The 22284-nt window shown below is 47.3% G+C and overlaps 6 protein-coding genes across 6 annotated transcripts; 4 read left to right on the top strand and 2 right to left on the bottom strand.

The window, feature by feature from the left end:
• Positions 1-5294: 5294 nt before the first annotated feature.
• EMG1 (18S rRNA pseudouridine methyltransferase) lies at positions 5295-6125 on the top strand (the record flags this gene model as incomplete). Its single annotated transcript, XM_033571517.1, has 2 exons — positions 5295-5585; positions 5649-6125. The coding sequence occupies 2 exons, from the start codon at positions 5295-5297 to the stop codon at positions 6123-6125; spliced, it is 768 nt and encodes a 255-aa protein (XP_033424832.1).
• Positions 6126-7014: 889 nt separating this feature from the next.
• ATNIH1004_006889 (VOC family protein) lies at positions 7015-10325 on the top strand (the record flags this gene model as incomplete). The annotated part of the gene is made up of 3 exons (XM_033571516.1): positions 7015-7218; positions 8501-8718; positions 8783-10325. 3 exons carry the CDS (start codon positions 7015-7017, stop codon positions 10323-10325), a joined length of 1965 nt encoding a protein of 654 aa, XP_033424831.1.
• A 2187-nt stretch (positions 10326-12512) lies between these two features.
• Positions 12513-13077, top strand: ATNIH1004_006888 (uncharacterized protein; the record flags this gene model as incomplete). The annotated part of the gene is made up of 3 exons (XM_033571515.1): positions 12513-12630; positions 12676-12695; positions 12778-13077. 3 exons carry the CDS (start codon positions 12513-12515, stop codon positions 13075-13077), a joined length of 438 nt encoding a protein of 145 aa, XP_033424830.1.
• A 3647-nt stretch (positions 13078-16724) lies between these two features.
• Positions 16725-17447, top strand: ATNIH1004_006887 (uncharacterized protein; the record flags this gene model as incomplete). The annotated part of the gene is made up of 3 exons (XM_033571514.1): positions 16725-16904; positions 16993-17257; positions 17311-17447. The coding sequence occupies 3 exons, from the start codon at positions 16725-16727 to the stop codon at positions 17445-17447; spliced, it is 582 nt and encodes a 193-aa protein (XP_033424829.1).
• A 1149-nt stretch (positions 17448-18596) lies between these two features.
• On the bottom strand, positions 18597-19496 carry UBC4 (putative ubiquitin conjugating enzyme (UbcD); the record flags this gene model as incomplete). Its single annotated transcript, XM_033571513.1, has 5 exons — positions 18597-18736; positions 18794-18977; positions 19105-19134; positions 19282-19327; positions 19453-19496. 5 exons carry the CDS (start codon positions 19494-19496, stop codon positions 18597-18599), a joined length of 444 nt encoding a protein of 147 aa, XP_033424828.1.
• Positions 19497-20758: 1262 nt separating this feature from the next.
• On the bottom strand, positions 20759-22221 carry ATNIH1004_006885 (acyl-CoA dehydrogenase; the record flags this gene model as incomplete). Its single annotated transcript, XM_033571512.1, has 4 exons — positions 20759-20805; positions 20875-20984; positions 21037-21952; positions 22020-22221. 4 exons carry the CDS (start codon positions 22219-22221, stop codon positions 20759-20761), a joined length of 1275 nt encoding a protein of 424 aa, XP_033424827.1.
• Positions 22222-22284: the final 63 nt, after the last annotated feature.

The raw sequence follows: 22284 nt of genomic DNA, 5'->3' as shown, positions 1-22284 counted from the left end.
ACTGAGCCAAGCATTTGTTTATTTTCCTATCGTCCCAAGAGGTTTGTGGGAGGAAGGATGCAAAAAAGGGGTGGGAAGCGAATGGGTGTTTATTATTATGATTAATTTGGGACTATTCTGGTGATGCTGATGATGATTTATTTTCCACGGAACGCTTCGGCGCTGATCGACGGGCAACGGAAACGCGTGCCCAAGAAGCTAGTCCACATTTAGTCATATTGCTTACCGGGCGCCGCTGAACGCCAGTTGGACTGGGGAAAGAAATCCATCGATGTTGTTTCATGCTGGCAGGCTTACCTTGGTATGGCGGTGATAGTGGAAAGGAATGGGCTTGAGGATCAACACGACCTGTGTGGGAGGACGTGTTCAGAGGCAGTCGTGTAGTATACCTATGGGCGAGGCAAGAATCAAGGGATAGTACTCGGTAGTAATTAGTCGACAACTAGGTAACGGCGCAACACAGGGCCATCAGAAGAACTATATATACCGAATCCTTCGGACAGTTCGATGGCGGCGACCTTGGCGTATGAGAGTCAGGGGGATTCCAATCAAATAGTCAGAAAAAGCTAGAATCGTAGTGCCTGTCTAGTATAACTAATGTTGTTCTAGCCACTCAGGCATTGCAGGAAGACGGCTGTGGAACTCCAAACACAGTCTCGTCAACTTGTCTTATTCTTTCCTCGTCTTTTCGTCTGGACTTCGCCTCCTTAAATAATGAGAAATCACAGGAGCCACCAACCAGATCAGCCTTACCTGTGTGGTATTGTGTTAGGTACCTACCAACTACACTCCCATGACTACTAGGCACCCTAGCGTGGTGGTATGGGGAGGACTGGAGGACTGACATCTACTGAGACTCTGTATGAAGTGCAGCTACAGTTGGTGATCGAGTGAGGTGGCAAATACTATTCCCATGGCAGTTCTTTTCTTTTTAAATAATTAAAATAAAAACATCTCCACAATACGGATGCCTATTTTTCACAGGTAATTACTTTGTTCCCCTAGCGTATCTCTTATTGTCCTGATGATAATGGGATTTTTCTAACCTCCCCCCTCGACTTGATGATCAATACTATTGATGCTGTGTACTACGAATCTCGTACATGCCATGCACTCATCCCAGCCACGTCCGGCCCTTACTGATGAATCTCCCGACCTTACTGGGTCTCCGTCACGCTTTACCTTTTTTCCTTCTTTCCTTTTGTTTTCTTTGTTTTTTTATTATTGTTCAGACACACACAAGGGCGCAAAAATAAAATAAATTAAAAATTAAAAATTAACTGCATTCCAACCAGATATCTTCTGTTGAAAGGAATGCGGGCCGTTCTAGGATAACAGTTAATATATCCAAGTGAGGGATGAAATCTTACATATACTTGGATGACACCATATAGGAAGTCAGATATCCAGGATACAGACTATATAGTCTATACTCTGTATTGGAGAGATCAAATGCTCAACTGTTTTGATTTGATCTCCGTGAGTGCCATCAAGACCAGCCAGAACAAAGAATCAGCAGGTCTACCCCAATCTCTTCTCAGCAGAAATTACATGCTCGACAAGCCCTACCGATAGATCGTATCCTAACCTATCGAGGTATCCCGATACATTCTACTTAATTTATTTTCCTTGTTTTTGTTGCATGCCTCTATTCGCCTCTTTCAGTGCAAGAATCTTCGATGGTGACCCAAGAATTGTCCAATCATTATGACTGGTTAGTGGAATCAACGGTCGGCCAGTTGGTATGTATACGGAGTATCTATAAGATGGATAAAGAAGAAAACTGAGCACCGTCCGTGGAACAACAGATTAGCCTATGTTGGTCTCGTCCGGCGGGACGGACACACCTCGGGCGGGCTGGGAATTTGATATACCTATACTCCGTAGAATAAGAAACATGGGTTGCCATGGAAAGCATGCTGCATTTGAGATTACCAGACATCGTCCAGAGTATGAATGGTTGTAATGACTCAATCGGCTCTGCGTCAGTGGCGCTCCCCAGAACTCTGAGGCCACTCATATGTCACTCGTTTCCTAGGACAGACGATCGACTTGCAGCAAATTGTCTGAGAAAGTAAGTGTGGCGAAATGTACACCTCCCTGATGGACGATCGGGATCGAGTTCCTTTTGCATCGGTGTGACACTGAGCGTAAGACGGGACGGCTGCACTCCGTTCAATGGCTGGGGAATTATCCTGGTGCATTACACAGGGTCGCACATCAAGTCATCTGAAAAACTGCAGATTGGCCCTGGAACGCGCATGTGTAACCAGGCCCCTTCCTAATAAAGAGCCTAATCGGAGCAAGATACTGTACAATTCATTATCCGTTGGTCAATTGTCAGCCGAAATAATCTTCTGGTTGCGGAGCACAAGGTGAAAATGAGGGCGAGTGGCCAAAGAAGAACAACATGTTACATTACTTCTTTACTGAATTACCACTTTCTTTGTCACTGAGCAGATCACTGGTCTATGGTTTGTTCAATCAACATCTCTTTGTCCAGTAAACTCGCTCACTGATTTGTACGACAGCTATAGTATTATCTCGTCCGCAAGATGCCCCATGCGCCCTGCTACTTAGAATACAACTTCTCTCGCCAGGTTGAAATCCCCTTGAGTCTCTTCTGTACGATCCAAATTGGTAGTAATCACGCTATGGATATAGACTTTGTCTCCTTGACGAGATGCAATCGTAAGGCACTATAAGACTTGATCATAATATAGGATATAGTGCCCTCCTATGGCAATCACTATGAACAATATGATGATGCATAATGCTCAATCCAGTTTCGCTTCATAATCCAGTCTATAAAACGGTCAATACATGAGGATGATATTCAAGAAATATCAAACCAGCTATCTTTGATTTGCATGACTAACTCACAGCACTAGGCATTCCCTAGATACCAGCTTCAGGTTCTGGGATGTGAGGAAACTAACTTCTCCAGATATAGTGACCACCAAAGCGTACAATTTGCCAAATCCCATCGGTTCAGAAGAGAAGGAATAGATCAAGCATACTAACAACGATGCCAACTTTATCTGAGCCACAAACATTGACGTCCAGCCTTTTCCAGAAGCATTAACATGGGGCCAAAATGTCTGCTTTTATGGCAGACACCAACAATATATAGAATAGTTGGATGGACAAAAGGTATCACATCGGGGACTCCTCAGAGCAGTCGACACTGTTAAATGTTCAACGAGGCCAGTCTGCTTCGTTGAGAGGCTTATCGATGTCTCAATTCGCCTATCCTCGATTTTTCTGTGTATACCAGGTGCTTCAGAACCAACATATGCGGTACTAGTAGAAATCATATATTTACTCCTGTTTCCGCCGAATCAATCTGCGGAAACACCAAGATACATTTTAGGCAAGATGAGATTTCGTTCTGGGATGGAAAAAACAGGATTGACTTATGCAAAGAAAAGGCATGTCGAGCCAATAAGTCAGCATATCATTCAACAACCAGTACGAACAGAGGATTTACGTACGTACCTAAGTACCATTGGCCATCAAGCACAGGAAACCGGCAGTCATCAGCAAGAAAACGGCTAGCTGGCTGCAGCCCATCGAGTCTATTCTGCGAGCTGTACAGCCTCCGAATAGGCAGTCGCCTATAATTTGAGAGCCATAAGAGGGGGTGTCCCCAACTCCTATCCCTTGCGCAGCGGGACTGCCTTGGTAGACAATTCAATTCGGGAGATGAGAACTCTCAAAACATTCTGACAGGAAACCGTTCGTTATCCTTGGAAATACCATTCCCCGATCACACAACAATAGAAGGAAAGAATACGAAGCGGGCAATCACTCCGTGTCCGGGAAGAATCATGTGTCGCCCACCTGCAAGACTGTAATATAGTGTCCTTGAATGCAGATTTCCCCCACCCTACTTTTTGTTTCGCGGATCAGTCGAAACCTTAGCCAAAACCTAAGCCAAGCCGTGTCGATTCTTAGCAAGAGGAAAATGATGGATTCTGAAATTCCGAGCCATAACTGCTCAATAAACACAGAGAGAGAGAGAGAGAGAGAGAGAGAGAGAGAGTGTGTGTGTGTGTGTGTGTGTGTGAGAAAAGAAAGAGAAAAAAAAGTCATCGGATTATATCCATCATATACTACACCCAGGAGGGAAGTCATAACCCCTCCCATCCTACTCCGTATTATCTCGGTGTTGATCGCGTGGGACAGGATAAGCCCCGAGGATCGTAGGTAATATTGACCAAGTAATACAACGGGGTAATCAGTCTTCAAGAGTCTTTCATGATGATGAGATTGCATTGTACGGAGTATTCAAGATCTGTATCTACTACTCCGTATACTCGGTAGAAATATGACGGTAGATTTGAAGATGCATGTAGTCAACATCCTGAGAGAGAATCACAGTGAATATATATATATATATAATAATTAACAGAAGAAAGTCACCGACATGCGGAGACTTTCTCAATCCATCAGAGACATGGGATGTTGAGATGGCGGAACGGAACCACTTTCAGTCGGTACCTGTTTTTTTTTTTTTCTTTTCCTTTTTCTTCCCTCTCTCTCCTTGCCGCTTCTACCCCGTACACATCAACTGAATCATCAATCTGCCCTCCCAACATTGGCAGAGAAAGGGAAAATAGCCAGACGATCAATCCATCTGTCGGGGTAAAAGCGACGAGCTTCCCCACTTTCGTTCCCCTCTTACTGCTTCAGCCTGTCAGTGGATTCTGCAGCTGCTTCCTTGCCCTGCCTCTCTTTCCGAAACATCATTTATTCCTGTCACTTTTTTCTCCTTCTCGTCATCTTTCTCTTTTCTTCCCCTCTCTTTTACATTCTTCTTGTTTGATTTGCCCACATTATAGTCATTAGAAGGGGAGAAAAAATTTTCAATTCCTTTGATATACCACCACGAATTCGTCTTTTCTAGTTCATCATCATGTCAGATTCTGTTCAGGTGGCAGGAAAAAGGAAACGTGCCAGTAAGTAAAAACTCAAAATGAATGGCGCTGGTATGCGAGTCGTGAAGATGAGAGATCCATCCATCACATTTCCCACGGCCTTTTGCCAATGCTTCTTTGGGATTCCATGCCTTGCCGCCTTGCCATTTTCAAGCCACAAACACTCTTCGAAAGTCGAATCAACTGCACGCGGCTGCGTCCTAGGGAAACTGCCTGTGCTACCCCAGTCCTTGAACCACCCCGCTTTCCTCTCACCAGATCCAATCCTCTTCTCCCTTCGTTCCGCGATCATCGACGCACTGTCTGCTCTCCTGTTCAACGGGCTTGATTAATGCCAACCAATACGATTCCAAGATGGGTGCTAACTGGACTCAACATTCAGGGACACAGTCTTGCCCGCCACCCGAGTTGCCTCAGCTTGTTGCTGAGCAGCATGTCCCCATCTCCGCCCACGACAAGGAAACCCAGCGTCTGATCGTCGTTCTCTCCCACGCGAGCTTAGAAACTTATCGTGCCTCCCACGGCGGACGCAGTGGCTCCAACCGTGATGAAAAATACTCGTTGCTAAACAGTGATGAGCATATTGGCGTGATGCGCAAGATGAACAGAGACATCAGTGAGGCTCGGCCTGATATCACTCATCAGGTATACTTGTTTCCCCACGCCGGACCAGGGTCTCGTCCAAATGCTAATCACTGCATACCGCAGTGCCTTCTCACCCTCCTGGACTCGCCTGTCAACAAGGCCGGCAAGCTTCAGATCTACATTCACACCGCGAAAGGCGTCCTGATTGAAGTGAACCCCAGTGTTCGCATTCCACGTACATTCAAGCGGTTTGCCGGTCTGATGGTTCAGCTACTGCACCGACTGTCAATTCGTTCCACCAATTCACAAGAGAAGCTGCTTAAGGTGATCAAGAACCCCATCACCGACCACTTGCCCCCCAATTGCCGTAAGGTCACCCTCAGTTACGAAGCGCCCGTGGTGCGCACTCGGGACTACATCGAATCCCTGGGCCCCAAGGAGAGCGTCTGTATCTTCGTCGGAGCCATGGCCAAAGGGCATGACGATTTCGCCGACTCTTTCAAGGACGATACCATCAGTATTAGCAACTATAGTCTGAGTGCTAGTGTGGCCTGTAGCAAATTCTGCCATGCGGCCGAGGAAGTATGGGGCATCATTTGATCCACGTGTCATCGAATACAGCTTTCTCAAAGAGACGCAGCCTGAGCTTGACGAGGTAACGACTTTTCTTACAATGATTCATCCAACGGAGGGAGAGAAAAGAAGAGGGCAGGAGAGGCATGGCCGCGAGTGGGTGCCTTTTGCATTGTGTGCCACAGTTTCCGCCTCTTCTGCACTCACAAATTACAATCTCCTATACGTTTCGAAGCCTTTGTTTCTTTATTGCGTTTCTCGTTCCTTGTACATTTCGGTGGTCTGGGGAGCCAGGCGGAGCCAGGATCCAAAGGTCACCAAACCTGGGCCTTCAGTTGGAATTTGGGCATTTCAGCATCCTCTGACTCGCGACGGGACGATGCTTTCCAACGCAGTATGGCGATGATCTCGGCCCCGATGCCTTTACTGCTATTAGGATCAAGTTCCCCGACGCGAGTTGGCTTTTTTTCAACGATCCGACTTCTGGTTTAATCCATGGTAGTGGGCAAGAAGCTGTACAGCGCTTGGGAAGACCTTTCGTCAACTCTTGAACAACGCTCATCACAAGACAGTGTCGATATGTTCCAATAGAGAGAGATATATATATATATATATATCAATTAATATGGAGAATTAAGACAAAGTGTAGTCCTTAGAACGAGATGCTTAGCATGCTGGATGATACCATAACGCTGTATCACCATTTCTCTGTAGTAGGCTAGAGTATACAGAACTATTACAGATCACGGAAAGGGGACAAAGAACCTTTAACTCACGATAGGAATCGAACAGAAAATGAATGGGACGAAATCGTGGGAGTTAGATGCCTTAGGCTACCTTCCTGGGATCTCGTGCCTTCGTCGCCTTTTTCTTCGTTTTTTTTTTTTTTTTTTTGTTTCCTTCCCTCTCTTCCTTCATGGCCTCTGACTCACAGTCACCGCATCTCTTCGGGGTGGGCTTACAATCCGTCCACTCCATCCCGGATGCGAGTATGGAGAAATCCATTAATCAATCGGGTGGTCGCGGTGGCTGGGGATGGGGTCTCTATTCAACGTGGCATGCAAACATCCATCCCAGCGCCTCTCTCCAAGTGGATCTCCCGCTTCACTTTGCGCCGTTGGTTGGCTTGGTCAAGATTCGAGGAATAGGAATTTCGGTCCCAGGCCGAATTTTCTAATGGATGAACTCAGCAGAGAAAACATGATGGACCAGGCGAGAACGATTCTCCAAAGTCCAAACAAGCCAGGCTAGGGGTGCGTCTTCTTTCGCCTTCTTGCCAGAGATGATGGATCCAGATGTCATGGCTCCTCATTCGTCTAACGCTCCTGGCGTCTCATCCACGACGCAGAAACGGAGTGGATGTCGTTTGGCGGTCAGATAGCACTACTCGGCGACTAACAGCAGCAGCAGTGCCCAAAGAAGGAATGAAACGTGCCGTCAGCCAGAAGTGCAGACAGCGAAGGGGGAAATGCCCCTCGGTGGCACCGAATCTGGCCTTCGTCATCAGCCCTTTGTTGTTCTGCTGTCATTGGTGACTGTAATGAAAGCACTGGTCCCAACTCTCAAGCCCAACTGGGGCACAATTGTCTGCGCAAAGGCCAAAACAGCCATTTCTAATAATATGGCTAAGTAACTAACTACGCTGACCGCAGAGTATAGTCAGGACTTGGTTGTTTCAATTTTCTCTTTCCTGCCTTTGTCAGGCCACTCTCTACCTCTGCCAATCCCCATCGACCACTTTGACTTGGAGTCTAGTCGCTTACCTATTTTTGACTTGTGACATGATGCAGTTTGCGCTTGTGCTGGATACGCCGTTTTCTGATAGGCGCCCTATCCGATGTAGACAGGGCCACCTACAGGACATCCATCAGGCTTCCCCACGATGACCTGGCAGTAGGTGCGAGCTCTCTCTCTGTCTTCCCCTAGCTTCACCGATAGGCAGCTTTATGGGTCTCTGGATGGGCCCCTGGTAGGAACTCTACCCTTCCAGTCGAAGCCTGCAGAGTCCGGGTTCGGTCGCGGAGTCTGAGTATCATTCGGACGGGCCTATGCATGTCTGCCTGCAAGCTAAGCCGTACTACATCACTGGGGCAGATTACTTCCTTCGGATTAAATCTAGCTATTTTTGCTAGCCTCTGCTTTCTCTGATTGGATACAAGTTGGGCATTCTTGGGATATTCACCCCTCCCCCTGGAGAGCTTGGTCATGAATTAGTAGTATATATCTTCTCTCCTGTTTTCTCACATCCTCTCTCCTTCAACCCATGTTGCTGTCACACTATCATTCGTGTGTGTATTTAAATTGTCCTCTGCTGTACACCTTTTTGGTCCCTCAATCAGCTTGTTTCAGTTCTTCATCTTGACCGTAACACGTCTTCTCTCCTGACCCCACCACTTGACTAGGACTCGCTGAGCTTCGCGGGCCAATTTGCGAATCACACAGACATGCCTGTGTCTCATCTTACTTTGACCGTTTCCCACCTCCCAACCTCGACATCATTCTTTCTCTCCTGCCTACAGCCTCTGGGTTATCAATTCATTGGCCGTCATGATGACTATATTGGCTTTGGCCAAAACTCCGGTGAACCGGCAGACTTTTGGATAACAGAACAAAAACCCGGGTAAGTATCCTGCTGCAGTATGTTCCTGGTACTTTGGGGTCTACGGTTGCTAACCGGCGTTCAGGGTTCCTGCTGGAGCTGCGCACGTTGCGTTTCCTGCGCCATCTAAGGATGCTGTGGGCTCGTTCTTTATCTGCGCTTTGAAGGCTGGCGGGAAAATTCATGGTGAACCAAAAACACGGGATTCGGAATCAGGATACTACAGCGCAGCTATTATCGATTTTGATGGCAACAGCATTGAAGCAGTCTATCGGGCCAGCAGCTCATCGGCGAGGTCGGAAGTTAGCAGGCCAGCTTTGGCTCTGCTTGAGAACGGATCGGTAGTGTCCAAGGCCACTAGCAAGGTCAGCTCCATGAAGCCCGAGAGCATCGCGCCGCCAAAGTCGGAGGCCAGGTCCCACGTTTCAAGGGCGATGACTACCGTGGAACGAGGCATGCCATCTGAGAGAAGCACTCCATCCGTCTCCCCACGGGAAATCCAGCAGGGTCCCTCGCCAACATACATTGTACATACAGCCCACACAACCCAGAAGACGGATGATAGCAAAGCAGCAAAAACCATCGTTGGTACTCTGATCGGTGCTGCAGCAGGCGCTGCACTTGCATACGCCTTCTCATCCACGGACGACTCGGAGACATCTGAGACAGCACCACCGCCTCCCCAGTATTCTCCGCGTGATTTTGCCCAGCTAGCGTCTCCTTCCCTGGCCTCGTCACAGGCGCAGGAGCACCAGGGTCTCAGGGCCATAGAGGCACCTCCTCCTAAGAGCGTCTATTCTCAATACGAGGGACGCCCGACACTGACTCGCAGCGTCACTTCGAAGAACCCTCGTGCCAGCACCATCTACGAGGCCACAGACTATGTCCCTCGAGGTGGGGGCAGTGTTTACCTTGATGAGAACGGCCGCCGAGCCTCGGAGGGGAGTGTTTACAGCTCGAAGGAGATCCCTCTGCGAGCAATTGAGTATCCGCCACCGATGGAGTCGCGAGAATATGCCAGCACTTTCATCAGCAGCTTCCCTGATCGATCGCGTGCGATGGACAAGGGGAGTGTGTATTCGTCGTCTACCATCAAACCATCCAAGGCCAACTACCAGGACCATCATTCCTCTCACCACAATACACATCGGTCATCGCACCATTCCTCCCGGCATTCGGCGATGAGATCGCATTCTGGAAGCGTTGTCTCCTCCACCCGCAGCGCTCGCCATATGCCACTCCCGGAAGGCTCGATCGCGTCTCTTGCGACCTACCGCAGTGCCCCCAAATCTGGGGTGTCCGCACGCGAGATTCCCCTCCCTGACAGTATCCTTGACGGCGCCGATGTGGACAGCCATGTCACGCCTGATGATTCCATCAGCCAGGTTGACGATTCGCGAAGGTCTTCTTACTCCCATCGATCCTACACCTCGAAGCCAGCCTCCCGTGTCTCTAAACAGTCAAGTAAATTCGACGAGCCCGTGCAGCCCAGCGATAGTGTGAGCCAGGTTTCCAGTCATGCCTCCAAGGTTTCTCAGAGAACCGTCAAGGCCGGTGGCAGTATCGCGGGAGCTTCTAAGGCGGGTTCGAGGATGAGCAGCAGTCGACGAGGCAGCGCGGTGGCCTAGACTGTTCATATATTCGTTTCGATTTTCCTTTCTTTCGATTTTTTCAGGTTTTAAATTTCTCCATGTGTCTGGTCTGCATCTTAACACCAACTGCGTGTAACATGTTTCTATGCATCAAGGAACTAGGCGTTGTGATTTTAGGTATATTGGGAATTACATTAGCATGACCTGTATAACGTTTCTTTCCCTATCACTTAATCCATAACAAGTGCAATTCCTACTGTCTGCTTTGATACATGTGTCTCTACTCTTGTAAAATATAATGCAATGGATGGTGATGTTGACTTGGAAACAGCCCAAGACTGGAAATCGGTGAGCTTATCCACCCAAAAAGCCCGAATCTCTCGAATAACTTCCATCAAAGCAGGAGTGTTATCCAAGAACGGAAAGTGGCCACCGGAATCATGGTCTAGCACATTATATAGGTATTAGATATGGACTCTCTAAGAGCTATCAGGATATATGAATTACTAACTTCTATAGAGCACCAAGTTCCCAACTTACGCAACGAGCATAGCAGGCTAAAAAGCAACATTATATTTGAATGCAGGAAACGGCATCGGCGTGTCGGTATGCGCCTTGCTGTACTCTCTTCTCCAGGTATTGGGATTTTGAGAATAGATCAGAACAGACGAAGAGAAAGTATCAGTGAGGTACCGTAGGGAAACACTGTGGAGGATTTCATTGCGATGAGTAGGGAGGGACCGATTCCGGCATTTGGATCAGACCCTTAGCGATAATTAGATCGATGGTCAGTTAACGAATATAAATAAATAGTACTTACAGTTCATGAACTTCTCTCCAATCCAGTTGAATTGTCCTGCGATGTTATCCTGGCGTGCGAGGCCGATTGTGTTAGGCGGGACGAATCGAATCAGTATCCTTCCACCTTACATAAAGGTAGTCAAGTCTTTCACCTTTGTAGTCTGCTCCACAAAATATCCATCCACTGTAGTAGCCCCATTCATGGAACTCTACTCCTCGACCTTGTCTAATTTTGATCCCGCGACAAGTTGATCCGAACGCTGTGTATAGAAGGACAGAAACGCGAAATGAGCCACACCGACAGTCGTGTTGAATTTGTCATACAACACATAATAAATAGCACTACCCCAGTCTGTTCCATGGATAGCGTACGGTTCATATCCCAGAACATCTGCTATCAATGTTCAATATACATGCTGTATCTCTGATTGTCCAGTTCAGCGGAGATGAAAGGGCAAAACCAGGGGGGGAGGGGATGACAAAATCAAAGGAAACAGGCTTCTCTCTATGGGTTATTGCTTCTTTGGTTAATTGGTCGATGATGGGAGCAAATTCTAGGAGTGAGCCTGGCCAGCCTGGATTAAAAGTAGCAGGACGGCGTTTGACTTGTCTGACCTTTCGTGAATGAAGTCGATGGTTAAGACTTCGATTACGGAAGTGAAGTGCTTGAATTTATTATTGTATGTTTGAGAAAAGATTGATTATTGGCCCAGTGGGATGCTGATATGTACCGATTCATGGAATCTCGCTCTTTTTCCCAGTTTTAATCCGTCATCCATTTTGTTCGCCACGCTTTCAGAATGTCCAGGTCCATTCCGAGAGAAGAGTCACCGCTGAAATATTGGAATTGGTCCGGAAGTCGAGTATTCTAGATCTGTTCAGACATTCGAGGTGCCTTGGATGATAAATCAATGCGAAAAGGGCCCACATCGAAGGTATCTGCAAGAGACACTACCTGCGAAATGCAATAAAGCAAGCTGATAAACATTGGAACCACAACTTTCGGCATGCTGAACGTCAAACGGATGGAAATGTTCTCTGAATCTATGCATTGTAGCTACTTATATTTCTTAACTGATTAGGCCTATACACTGAGACAGAACACGTTCACTTCTAGATAGGACCTAGTGGATGCGTAGGAGTCGATGAGCTGATCATCCGAGGCTGTAGAACAGGTTCCTTCTAGAAGCGTTGGGTCAATAAATCTTTATTAATCGAATTGTCCTGGTCCACTGAGATAAGGTCTTACGAATCAACTTTTCTTCCGAAGTTGGAAGCTTGATTTGTAATGTGTATTTGTTATATGGTTATATCTTCTTGTTGGCATGGAGTTACAGTAATATGGTCGCTGGTTCCCCGGCTTTTTCTTATTGCTTTGAATCTACTCATACAAGACAGCCCAACGGAAAAGTTTTATATACAATGAATAATCAGCAAGCTTTGATCCTCAAAGAGGTCCAGAGATCACTGGTACTAGACGAACGGCCCATACCTCAGTCTGAAGGGAACCAAGTCCTTGTAAGAATTATTGCGACCGGAAGTAAGATCCTGGATATACAGCTATAAATGAAGCTAACAACCAGAGTTAACCCACATGACCAGAAGGTAGGACAGCTCAATATGCGAAACCAATACCTTGTCCTAACTGCTAACTCTGCAGGGTCGTAATCGAGGATTACTGGTATAGAAGTACCTACCTTACGCCATTCTCACAAATGATATCAGTGGAATTGTCGAGAAGATCGGACCTGAAGCCCAAAGATTCTCCATTGGCGATCGCATCTTCGGACAATGGCATATTCTATCCGGCGGTCCAGACCAAGCTGGCTTGCAGCAGTTCTGTATCCTAGACGCAGATTCTGCTGCTCCCATTTCCAGTCATCATAGCTTTGGCCAGGCAGTGATGTTCCCCATCAATGCAATTGCGAGTTTTATTGCACTATTCGATCCGTCTGGGTCGGGTTTAACACCCATATTCCTGGGCTAGGATTCGAATTACGCGAACGAAATCCATCGTCATCATCGAGGGTGTTTCCAACTGTGGGAAGTTCGCCCTGCAACTTTCTTGACTCGCAGGCTTTGGGAAGATTGTCACCACAGCAAGTGTGTGCGACGATAGTGGGCAATTGCTCTGTGACTTGGGTGCGACTCATGTTATTTATCGGAAGGCAGCGAATGTGGAAGTTCAGATCCGTGCCATCGTGGGGGGTGGATTGTTGTATACTCTTGACACGGTCAATGGCGATTACTCTGGAGGTCTGAGCCATCCGCTAGCTCTCTCGCTTCTGTCTACTACAAAGAAGAAGACTCTGGCAACGTTGGTTCGCGGAGAGGCCGATCATGCCATTGCAGCTTCAAAATGGCGGGCTTCAAGAAGCACATAGTCCTTGGAGTTAGTGACCTACACAAAGAGCTCCATGCCATGTTTTGGAGAGAGATACCAGACTGGATCGAAACAGAAAAGCTTAAGCCACTGGGTCTCAGAGTTATTGAAGGACGACGTTGTAAGAGTCAACAACTTGTTTGATAACTATCGTGATGAGAGAAGGGTAATAAAAGCTCACGCGCATCCCAACCATCACAATAGCAGATAAAAGAGTCTACTCCCAAGCCAATTATAAACTGCCACATGTATTCTTCTCTTCCATTTCTCACTTGACCTAGCCTTAAAAACGCAAAAAACAGTGACACATATACGTTGTCCGGATGGTTGTAAGCACAATCGGGAACAATTGAGTTGGACGGGGAGTAATTAGACTGTACACATCTTATATACATATCAAATCAGACTAATCCAAAAATTTTCTACATAATGCAAGGCGGAATGTTGTCTCAGCATCTTCTCGACGAAATGCAGGATAGCACGCGAGACAAAGACCAAACTGAATGAGACCTGTTCATATTAGTAGCTGCTGCTTGGCTTCTAGGAATTACGATCAGTGAACAAACTCACATCGAAAGTTCAAGAGCCGTTGATATCAGGATCAACTTCTTGTGCCAAGGAGTACGACGTCAAGTCTAGTAGGACTCTGTAGAATGCATTATCTGCATCTAAGAAGATACCTTTCTCTTGAGATAGCCTTCCATGTTAATGAATCAAACCACTCATTATCGAGACCAAGGCTCGCCAGAAGGCCATCAACCTTGTGAAATGGTTGTAGCTCTGCTGCTTGATGTACCAAAGCACTGACAAAGTTATTCACAGCTTGCGAACAGGGAGGTGGAAGAAAGTAGATGTGTGGGACAAAGGATATGAAGGAGAGCACTGTCGTCTATATTATATGGTAATGGTCCTAAAAGTTCGACTGTTTCGACCGAAGGTATCGAAGAGGATGAATGATTTCCAGATGTTTTATACCGTTGATTGTTTTCTTCGAGCCTAGACGTAGCTATTTCAGAACTATTTCCAATCTGCTGAGAGTCCCCCACATGCTTCTTTCCTTATATCACAGTTGACACATTTCCATTTAATCTCGGAGCTACAGAAATCGCAAGAAATTGCTCATGGATTGTTGTAGACTCCTCCCTCTTAAAGGTGAGTCCAGAGACAGTAAGTAGGCTGGACGTTTCCACACAAATTGTACGCTTCGAACGTCCGATACAATTCCCCGGTAGTTCTCTGTAAACTTTCGACCGGGTTTCTCAGATACAGAGTTGTTGTTTCCTTGCGCTGGCGATATAGGCTTGCTGTGCCGTCCTAATTGCGTCCTTCGGTGCTAACATCTTTTGTGGGCTTCTACCTTTTCCAGCAGCGACGCAAATGCCGTTCAAATAGTACTTTAGAAACGCTGATTTCTTAGCGTTGCTAAAAGACTTTCCTGTAGACAGATCACTTGCACCAGTCACGGTACTCCTGATTTGCCTCATATTTCTTGAGGTCAGTGGATATTCTCAGCACTTATTCTAGAATACCAGACGTATTTTCTCCTGAAGCAGTTTGCAATCATCGAGGTAAACCGCCTCTGCTTTCACCATCTGTTCCCCGCGATTATGTCTTTACAGAATAGACATACATGCATACCCACAGAGAACCGAACAAGTTCATTATATAAAAATATGAAAAATATACATACAACAGCCGGGATTCGCTGGTGGTCACCCACCCAACTACTAACCAGCCGGCGTGTGGCTTAAGTACGGCTGAGCGGACGGGAAGCCCTGTTTTCCACACCCTGTGGTCGTATGTGCTTACTTCGGATAAGAACTAAATCTTATACTCAATGTTTATCTGTATGCCCCATAGAGCAAATACAGCTGCGCTTGCACGAGGTGCGTAGCACTAAGGTACTAGTATCTAGCCTAAGGCAATAAGGCAATGATTGTGTCACATGCTTCGATAGCCGCACTAGACTTGCTTAGGATAAGGCAAACTAAAGTGGAGTGCCAGAGCCAATAGAGTTGCTCTGACTGTCCCCGCTGCGGAAGGAACCGCTGTACATGCTATGTACACAGTACTAAGCAACAGACAGACTCCGGACTACATTCAACGCGGTAAAACGGAACACAGAAATATTAAGTACAGGCATCATAGCCGAGGTCCTTCAGTAATACACAGTTATTGCGTAGTTGACCCTGCTGGCGCAGTCATGGTGCATGCTATCTCCAGAGCCTAGTAGAATTAACCTAGAACTAAATATTGGTCTCCCACTTAGGGTTGTGTCTACTGGAGGACCGTTGTTTTTATCATACTATACTCTCCTCCGGACTGCGCCATTGATGTATAGGCTAGAGCTAGATCTGTAATAGGTCCCAAACGAACCTCAATCAAACCAACCACAGGTTCCTATCGCACTATGTTACTCCCTGGCCACTTTCAATCCCTCCTGTATTCTCTGCTGGTCTGCCATTGATTAGATAAATGTAGGCCCGTTCAGGCTCTCAAACTCACCAACTTAAAGAGGCCAGTCTGAAGTAGAGAGTCGGAATTGTGGATATTGGATACTAGGAAAGGCGCTCTAACAAGGATCTTCACTTGAGCACACCTGGGAAGATACTTAAGGGTTCGACTTCGACTACCACAATTACATTGGGCCATACCCTGCATGGTGGTGAATACGTTAGTTTCAGTTATAAAGCGGCCAGTAGGATTTCCCCCTTCCTCCATGGCATTATGTCTCCCAATTCCCAATAGTTATCAGCGTCCTGGAGGTCTAGTTACCTTTCCTCTCTGGCGCGTTTGATTCTGTGATGCCTCTCAGCTACAAAGTGGAAGTCTAGATATTAGTCGGTTTAGTCGGTTTATCAAATCTACCCCTGCCAACTTCTAGTGCTAGGCTTGGCCACAACTGTTGGAGTTCTCATTTAGGCACCATGGCTAGGGGTTAATTTAGATAGAGATAATATCCATCCTCTACTCATCTAACTGATTCACGCAGGTCACTGTACCTGTAAATTTTCTACCGTTGTATCCGGTGCTCTGCTCTATCGAGATCACTTGATTCTACTCCCCTCTTCCCCACTACCTCTAACTCTATATCCAGTCCCGTCAATCCCAGGCAATATTCCTACAACGACACGCAATACGAATCCTTCTTCCATGGTCCATTCAAAGATCCCGTCCCCGCGCAATCATTCTGGAAAGCAAGACATGACATAAACAGGACCGATCTAGACAACATCCAGATGGTAAACTCCATGGCCCGCGCCGCCATCTACAATAGAAAGCTCTACACTATCCGGGCCCTCGCCAGGGGAGATCACCGTCGCAAGCTCCTAGGGATCCTAACCATTCATCTCCCGTTAATCACAGCACCTGATCTCGCTGCCATCCCAAACACGGAATTCATCTTCTCAGTGGAAGATAAATTGGAACATGTCACCGGGATAGATCATCCTTTCTAGATCTTAGCCCGAAAGACCACCGAAGAGTCTGTTTGGTTGATGCCTTGGATTCTGGTCCTAGTGTCATACGAAGGGTAGGGTAGGACCGTATGACCAGGCAGTCGAGTATATCAGACTACAAGGACTAACCTGGGAGAATAAAGAGGATCAAGGTCAGCTGGTATGGAACGGAAAGCTCAGTCTCGCGCCTAAATTACGACGCACATTGCTTGAAGTAGCGCGGGCCTATCCATGGGTAGACGTGAAAGAGGTCCAGTTGGCGAACAAGGCTAATTTCTTCGGTATGGAGGATCACTGCGATTATCGATTCATCACTCATGTAAAATGTATGTACGTTATGGTCGTTGATGGGATTATAGATAGCTAACTGGGTCTAAAGGTCGTTTCTATTCCGCATTGCTGAAGCCAGACCTGTCGATCAACATCATCAATATTTCCACGTCACCTCTTGACCATATCACAACTACATCCAGGTTGAACGAGGTTTCTCGGACCTACCGCAGAAGATATAGATAGGACCTTCTCGACGACCAAGCCAAAGCCCAGATGATTGCCAATGATAGTGTAGACGAAATGTGTTGATCCACTAGGATTGCAACTGTTAAAGTGCCTCACAAAACACTTGCCTTCAACCTATATACCATGTAGGGTTCTATGACAGCATATAGGCTTGATATTGAAATTATGCATCTTGATCTACCTCATCTGGTTTTTCCAGAATAGAGTTAAAGAAAGATACATCGATAGAGTATGCCATTGGTATTTTGCTCTATCTAATTAAGTGTAAGTATGGTCATCAATCACGTCCTAGTCTAATCATAACTCAAAATGCATCATGCTCTTATCCCCGAGCAATACAAACGTCTTATATCGAAAATCTCTTTCCGGAGCACTGGTCAAGCCAGCAGTGATATCAGGGGAGCGCGGCGCACACGTGGCAGTAGTCCCGCAGTAACGAGCTGCAGCTGCAGCAGTTAAATACCTGTCATGGAACAATCCGAATACTCTCGAATGGACTGGATCATATACATGCTGCCTATAATTCAACGCTTATAAGTTCAACAATAAGAATCTTACTCTACTGACCTAAAATCAACAAACTAGTAATATTCATCTAGCACCTTGCTAGCACTGCGTCCTAAGTCAACCAACTCAGACACAGACAGGAATTTTACCCCCTACAAAATACGAATCACCCGTAACTGGCTCATGGCATTGCCCTGATATTTGCTATCTGATACAAACACCATCACGACCAGCATCCTCACCACTCCCACTATTTCCACATCCCCACCGGCAAGCTCCACGACCGCACCGGAAACATCCTCCTCCCAAAACCCCGACCCAAGAAAATCCGCATCCTCGAGTTGCGTATTTCATCACGTAATTCGTCCGACTCCATCGAATGAAGAAATAGAAAATGCCATCAATGCATGTTGGTCATAATGATCGTTGGATATGACATCTCCCGCCAAAGGAGAAACGCGAAAAAAGGGAAAAGAAACGGTTGTTTAAATGTCAAGACGCGCAAATAGGTTCACTGAAAAACGGAAAGGATCTACGATCACGGTACGCCAGGCTTCGGATCTGATCTAACGGAGCTAAAGAAGACGCAGAGGCGATTAGGAAGACCAAGGGTGGCCGTGTAAGATTGGACAGCGAAGATCAAACAGCATATTTGCGGGTCCATTCGCGAGCGGTCGCTTCATACCGAGGACGGTCGGTCTTGTAAACGTGCGCGATCTCGGGCACCAGCGGGTCGTCCGGGTTGGGGTCTGTGAGCATCGAGCAGATGGACAGCAGCACTGCAGCACGGTTAGTTCCCAGTCTATATCACCGCGGCGTAAAGAGAAAGAACGAACCTTTAGAGATTGTGAGAGCAGGGCTCCATTGGTCTCTGAGGATGTCAAGACAGATGCTGCCATTCGAGTTGATGTTGGGGTGATAGATACGGGTCGTGAAGTTGACCTTTGGCGGCTTGAATGGGTAGTCGGTAGGGAAGTGAATCGTTAGGAAGAAAACACCACCCGAGTATGGCGAGTCACCCTGTGAACTACGTCAATAACATATCGCCAAATAATGAATCATTGGCTAAGGGGCATATCGCCCGGTAAAGACCCTCGAAGGGTCCAAACGGTAGCCCCAAGACCAAAATAAATAAACAAATACTCACAGGACCCATTATCGTAGCTTGCCAGTGAAACTGGTAAGGAGAATTTGTCAGTACTTCACCTAAATAGGGTTGTGGCGGAGGATGTGGGATCGTGCATTCAGGAGCCCCGCCGCAATTGACAGAAGAAAACAGCGACCGTAGCATCCAACAAAGGAAAAAGGGGTGCAGAAATCGTACCAAATCCTCTCCTTGGGGACCAGCAGAGCAGGAGGAGGGGGGATCACTGCAGAGAAGACGAGGTTAGCATCGTCTGCAAAAGAGAAATGGAAAGGGGGGAAACTCAACGCCCCGCGGATATGGTGGGGGTGATAACACCACAGCGAGGATCTTGTCCACTATCGTACTTACCGGCCCAGATCAGCGAGTTCCTTGTTGATTCTCTTGAGAGCCATCTCGACTGTACTGTGATAGGAAGAAGATCCTAGGAGTCTTTTAGGACAACTACTCGGGTGAGAAGATGTGGGAGAAAGGTGGGTATCGAATTTGGTGGTAGAAATCTGCACGGCACACCTCTCCCTCGTTAGTCGGATAGAGCTTGAATCAGAATGGCAAGGCACAAGAAAAGAAAAGGAAGAGGAGTAGAAACGTCCAAACAATCGGCACAGGAAGGGAAGATACAGAAGAAGGATTGAGGGAGGGGGAGGGAGGGAAGCGACTCACCGTCGTTGATTACGTGGGAGGCGAAGAGAAAGAAGAGGGGAATTTGGGCTGAAAGGAAAAAAGAGAAAGAAAGCGAGAGAGAAGGAGAAGACGAGGAGTCACGCCGTACCGTATTTTTCGGAACGTGTTCGCAGTACCGTACCTGTCCGAAACTCAGCCACCTGCGCCACAGATCCCTAGTTGTCTTCGATGTATTGTATATATAGATACTATGGAACTTAATGACCTATCGAATGATTCCTAAATGACAACCTCAGAATAACTCCGGCATATCTCGTCGGGGAAGCCGTACTGCCCACCTATAACCGAACCCCAGCCACTACAATGGAGCACATCATCAATCCACTTGGAGATCTTGGAAAGCCGTTGCCACTGGCGGTTCCGGGTGATGACTGGACAATTCAATACAACTACGGGGCCATCTCTATTCTTTTTTTTTTTTTAGATTTTTCTTTTCTCCATCACTTACCACTGGACTTAAAAAAAAAAACAAAAAGAAAAAAGAAAAAAAAAAAAAAAATTTAGAGCTCTCTACAGTCAACAGGTCAGACTTAATAATGGCTACTCCATCTCTGATGGAATAATTCGTAATTATTAACTATCATTCCTCAATTCGACTTGTGGCAACGGCTCTTACTATGGGTAACCCTGTATACTTCAGCCTGTTTCAGGTTTCCATCCGGATCATCATCGCCTCATAGAAAAGTATCAGATAAATACTCCGGAGTATACCATTGTCAGAGGGATGCATCTCACAGGACTGGGAATCGTTCACGATCCCAAGTACCTTGGTAGGATAGGTAGGTATCTGTACTTTACTGCCGGTAATCGCCGTACGACAAAGCGGCCCACGTGGCGCTATGGTCACGTGTTTCCAGCCACAGCTTCTCGAAGACTCTACAAAGTACTGGGCTCGGCTGGGGTGAACTAGCAGGTTAACAATTCGGAGGCATCAAATTTACAGGTCTAATATCTAGTGCATATCACGCTGTCTCTACACAAACGCCTGCACTCCAGTAATAGCACGCCCCAGTATCAATGCTAGTCCAATCATCAGCAATCTGCACATGGATAAAAGGGGCAGGTGTTTCAGGTCCGGTGGGTACTCACCGTGGATATCACTCTGGCCCTCGTACGTCTGCACCACAAACAAGTTAGCAACATGTCGTGCAATGTGGTATTCGTCGCTAGCCGCGTTGCCACCAAACACTTCCTGCAGGCTGTGGGAGAGTTAGTGGAATAAATATAGAAGGGGAGTACACAGCTGCTTACATGCGGGAGTTCTCTAGCGCACGGTCACAGTTCTGTCTCTTGATCATGGAGATCATCTCCGGCGTGGACTTCCCTGCGTCCTTCAGTCGAGCGACTTGCGTCGCAGCCAGGGTTCCGTACGCGGCATCGGTGATAGCGTCAGCTAGCTTCTTCTGGATCAGCTGGTACTTCGCGAGCGGGTTTCCCTTGAATTGTTTCCGCTCCAGCGCGTAAGTGCGTGCGCGGCTTATACAGTCTTCAAGAGCTCCCATGGTGCCAAATGCGATGCCCAATCGTGCACTGTTGAGGCAAGTGAAGGGCCCAGCGAGTCCCTCAACCTTGGGGAACATATTCTCCGCCGGAACAGGGCAGTCATCCATCTGGATCATGCCGGTGATGGACGCCCGCAGGGCGGTCTTGTTCTTGATGGCGGGGGTCTCCAAGGTGCCCGGGGGGCATTGGTCACGTTCCACCACGAAACCGCGTATTTTGCCCGTACTCTCCAACTTGGCCCACACGATCATGATGTCGGAAATAGGGGAGTTGGTAATCCAGGTCTTTGCGCCGGACAACAAATAGTAACCCTTCTTGGTAGGGTGTTCTCGCGCCACTGTCTCCATGGAGCCAGGATCTGAGCCGTGGTTGGGTTCTGTAAGGCCGAAGCAACCCGCAATTTTGCCCTTAGCTAGTCCTGGTAGAAACCTGTCCTTGAGCTCTTGCGTCCCGAATTCATTAATTGCCGTCATCGCAAGTGAGCTCTGCACAGACATGCCAGATCGATATCCCGAGTCTACTCGTTCGACTTCCTTGGTGATTAAGCCTGAAGCGACAGTACTCGCCCCTGCGCATCCATAGCCCTCGATGTTAGAACCGAGAAGACCCAGTTCTCCCATTTCTTCCAGAATCTTGCGATCATAGTTCTCATGACGGTAGGCATCTATCAAGTAATCGTACTTAAGCGTGTATTCTCATTGCAAACAAGGCTGAGAGGTGGCATCACGTACCGAGTACCCGGGGTAGCAAGCGTTCCTGGCAGTACTGCCTTGCTGTGTCCTGGATTGCCAACTCCTCCTCCGTATACAGCTCCGACGCAGCAAGGGGATCCTCCCAATTGAACGCGGTTGCAAACCCACGTACTGAAGCATTATATTGGCGGTTTGCTGATTGAAGTTGGCGCGAGGCGACGCGGAGTACAGATCGACGCATGGTTGCGCAAGAACGGCGGTAAACGGAGTCACAGGAGAAACAAATGGACTTTCTTGATGATAT

This window comes from Aspergillus tanneri, assembly GCF_003426965.1.
Source record: "Aspergillus tanneri strain NIH1004 chromosome Unknown AapTan_7_pilon_pilon_pilon, whole genome shotgun sequence".
In the NCBI taxonomy this organism is placed as follows: Eukaryota; Fungi; Ascomycota; class Eurotiomycetes; order Eurotiales; family Aspergillaceae; genus Aspergillus; species Aspergillus tanneri.
Note: the sequence above shows the minus strand (reverse complement) of the source record. Positions and strands in the feature narration are given on the sequence as shown.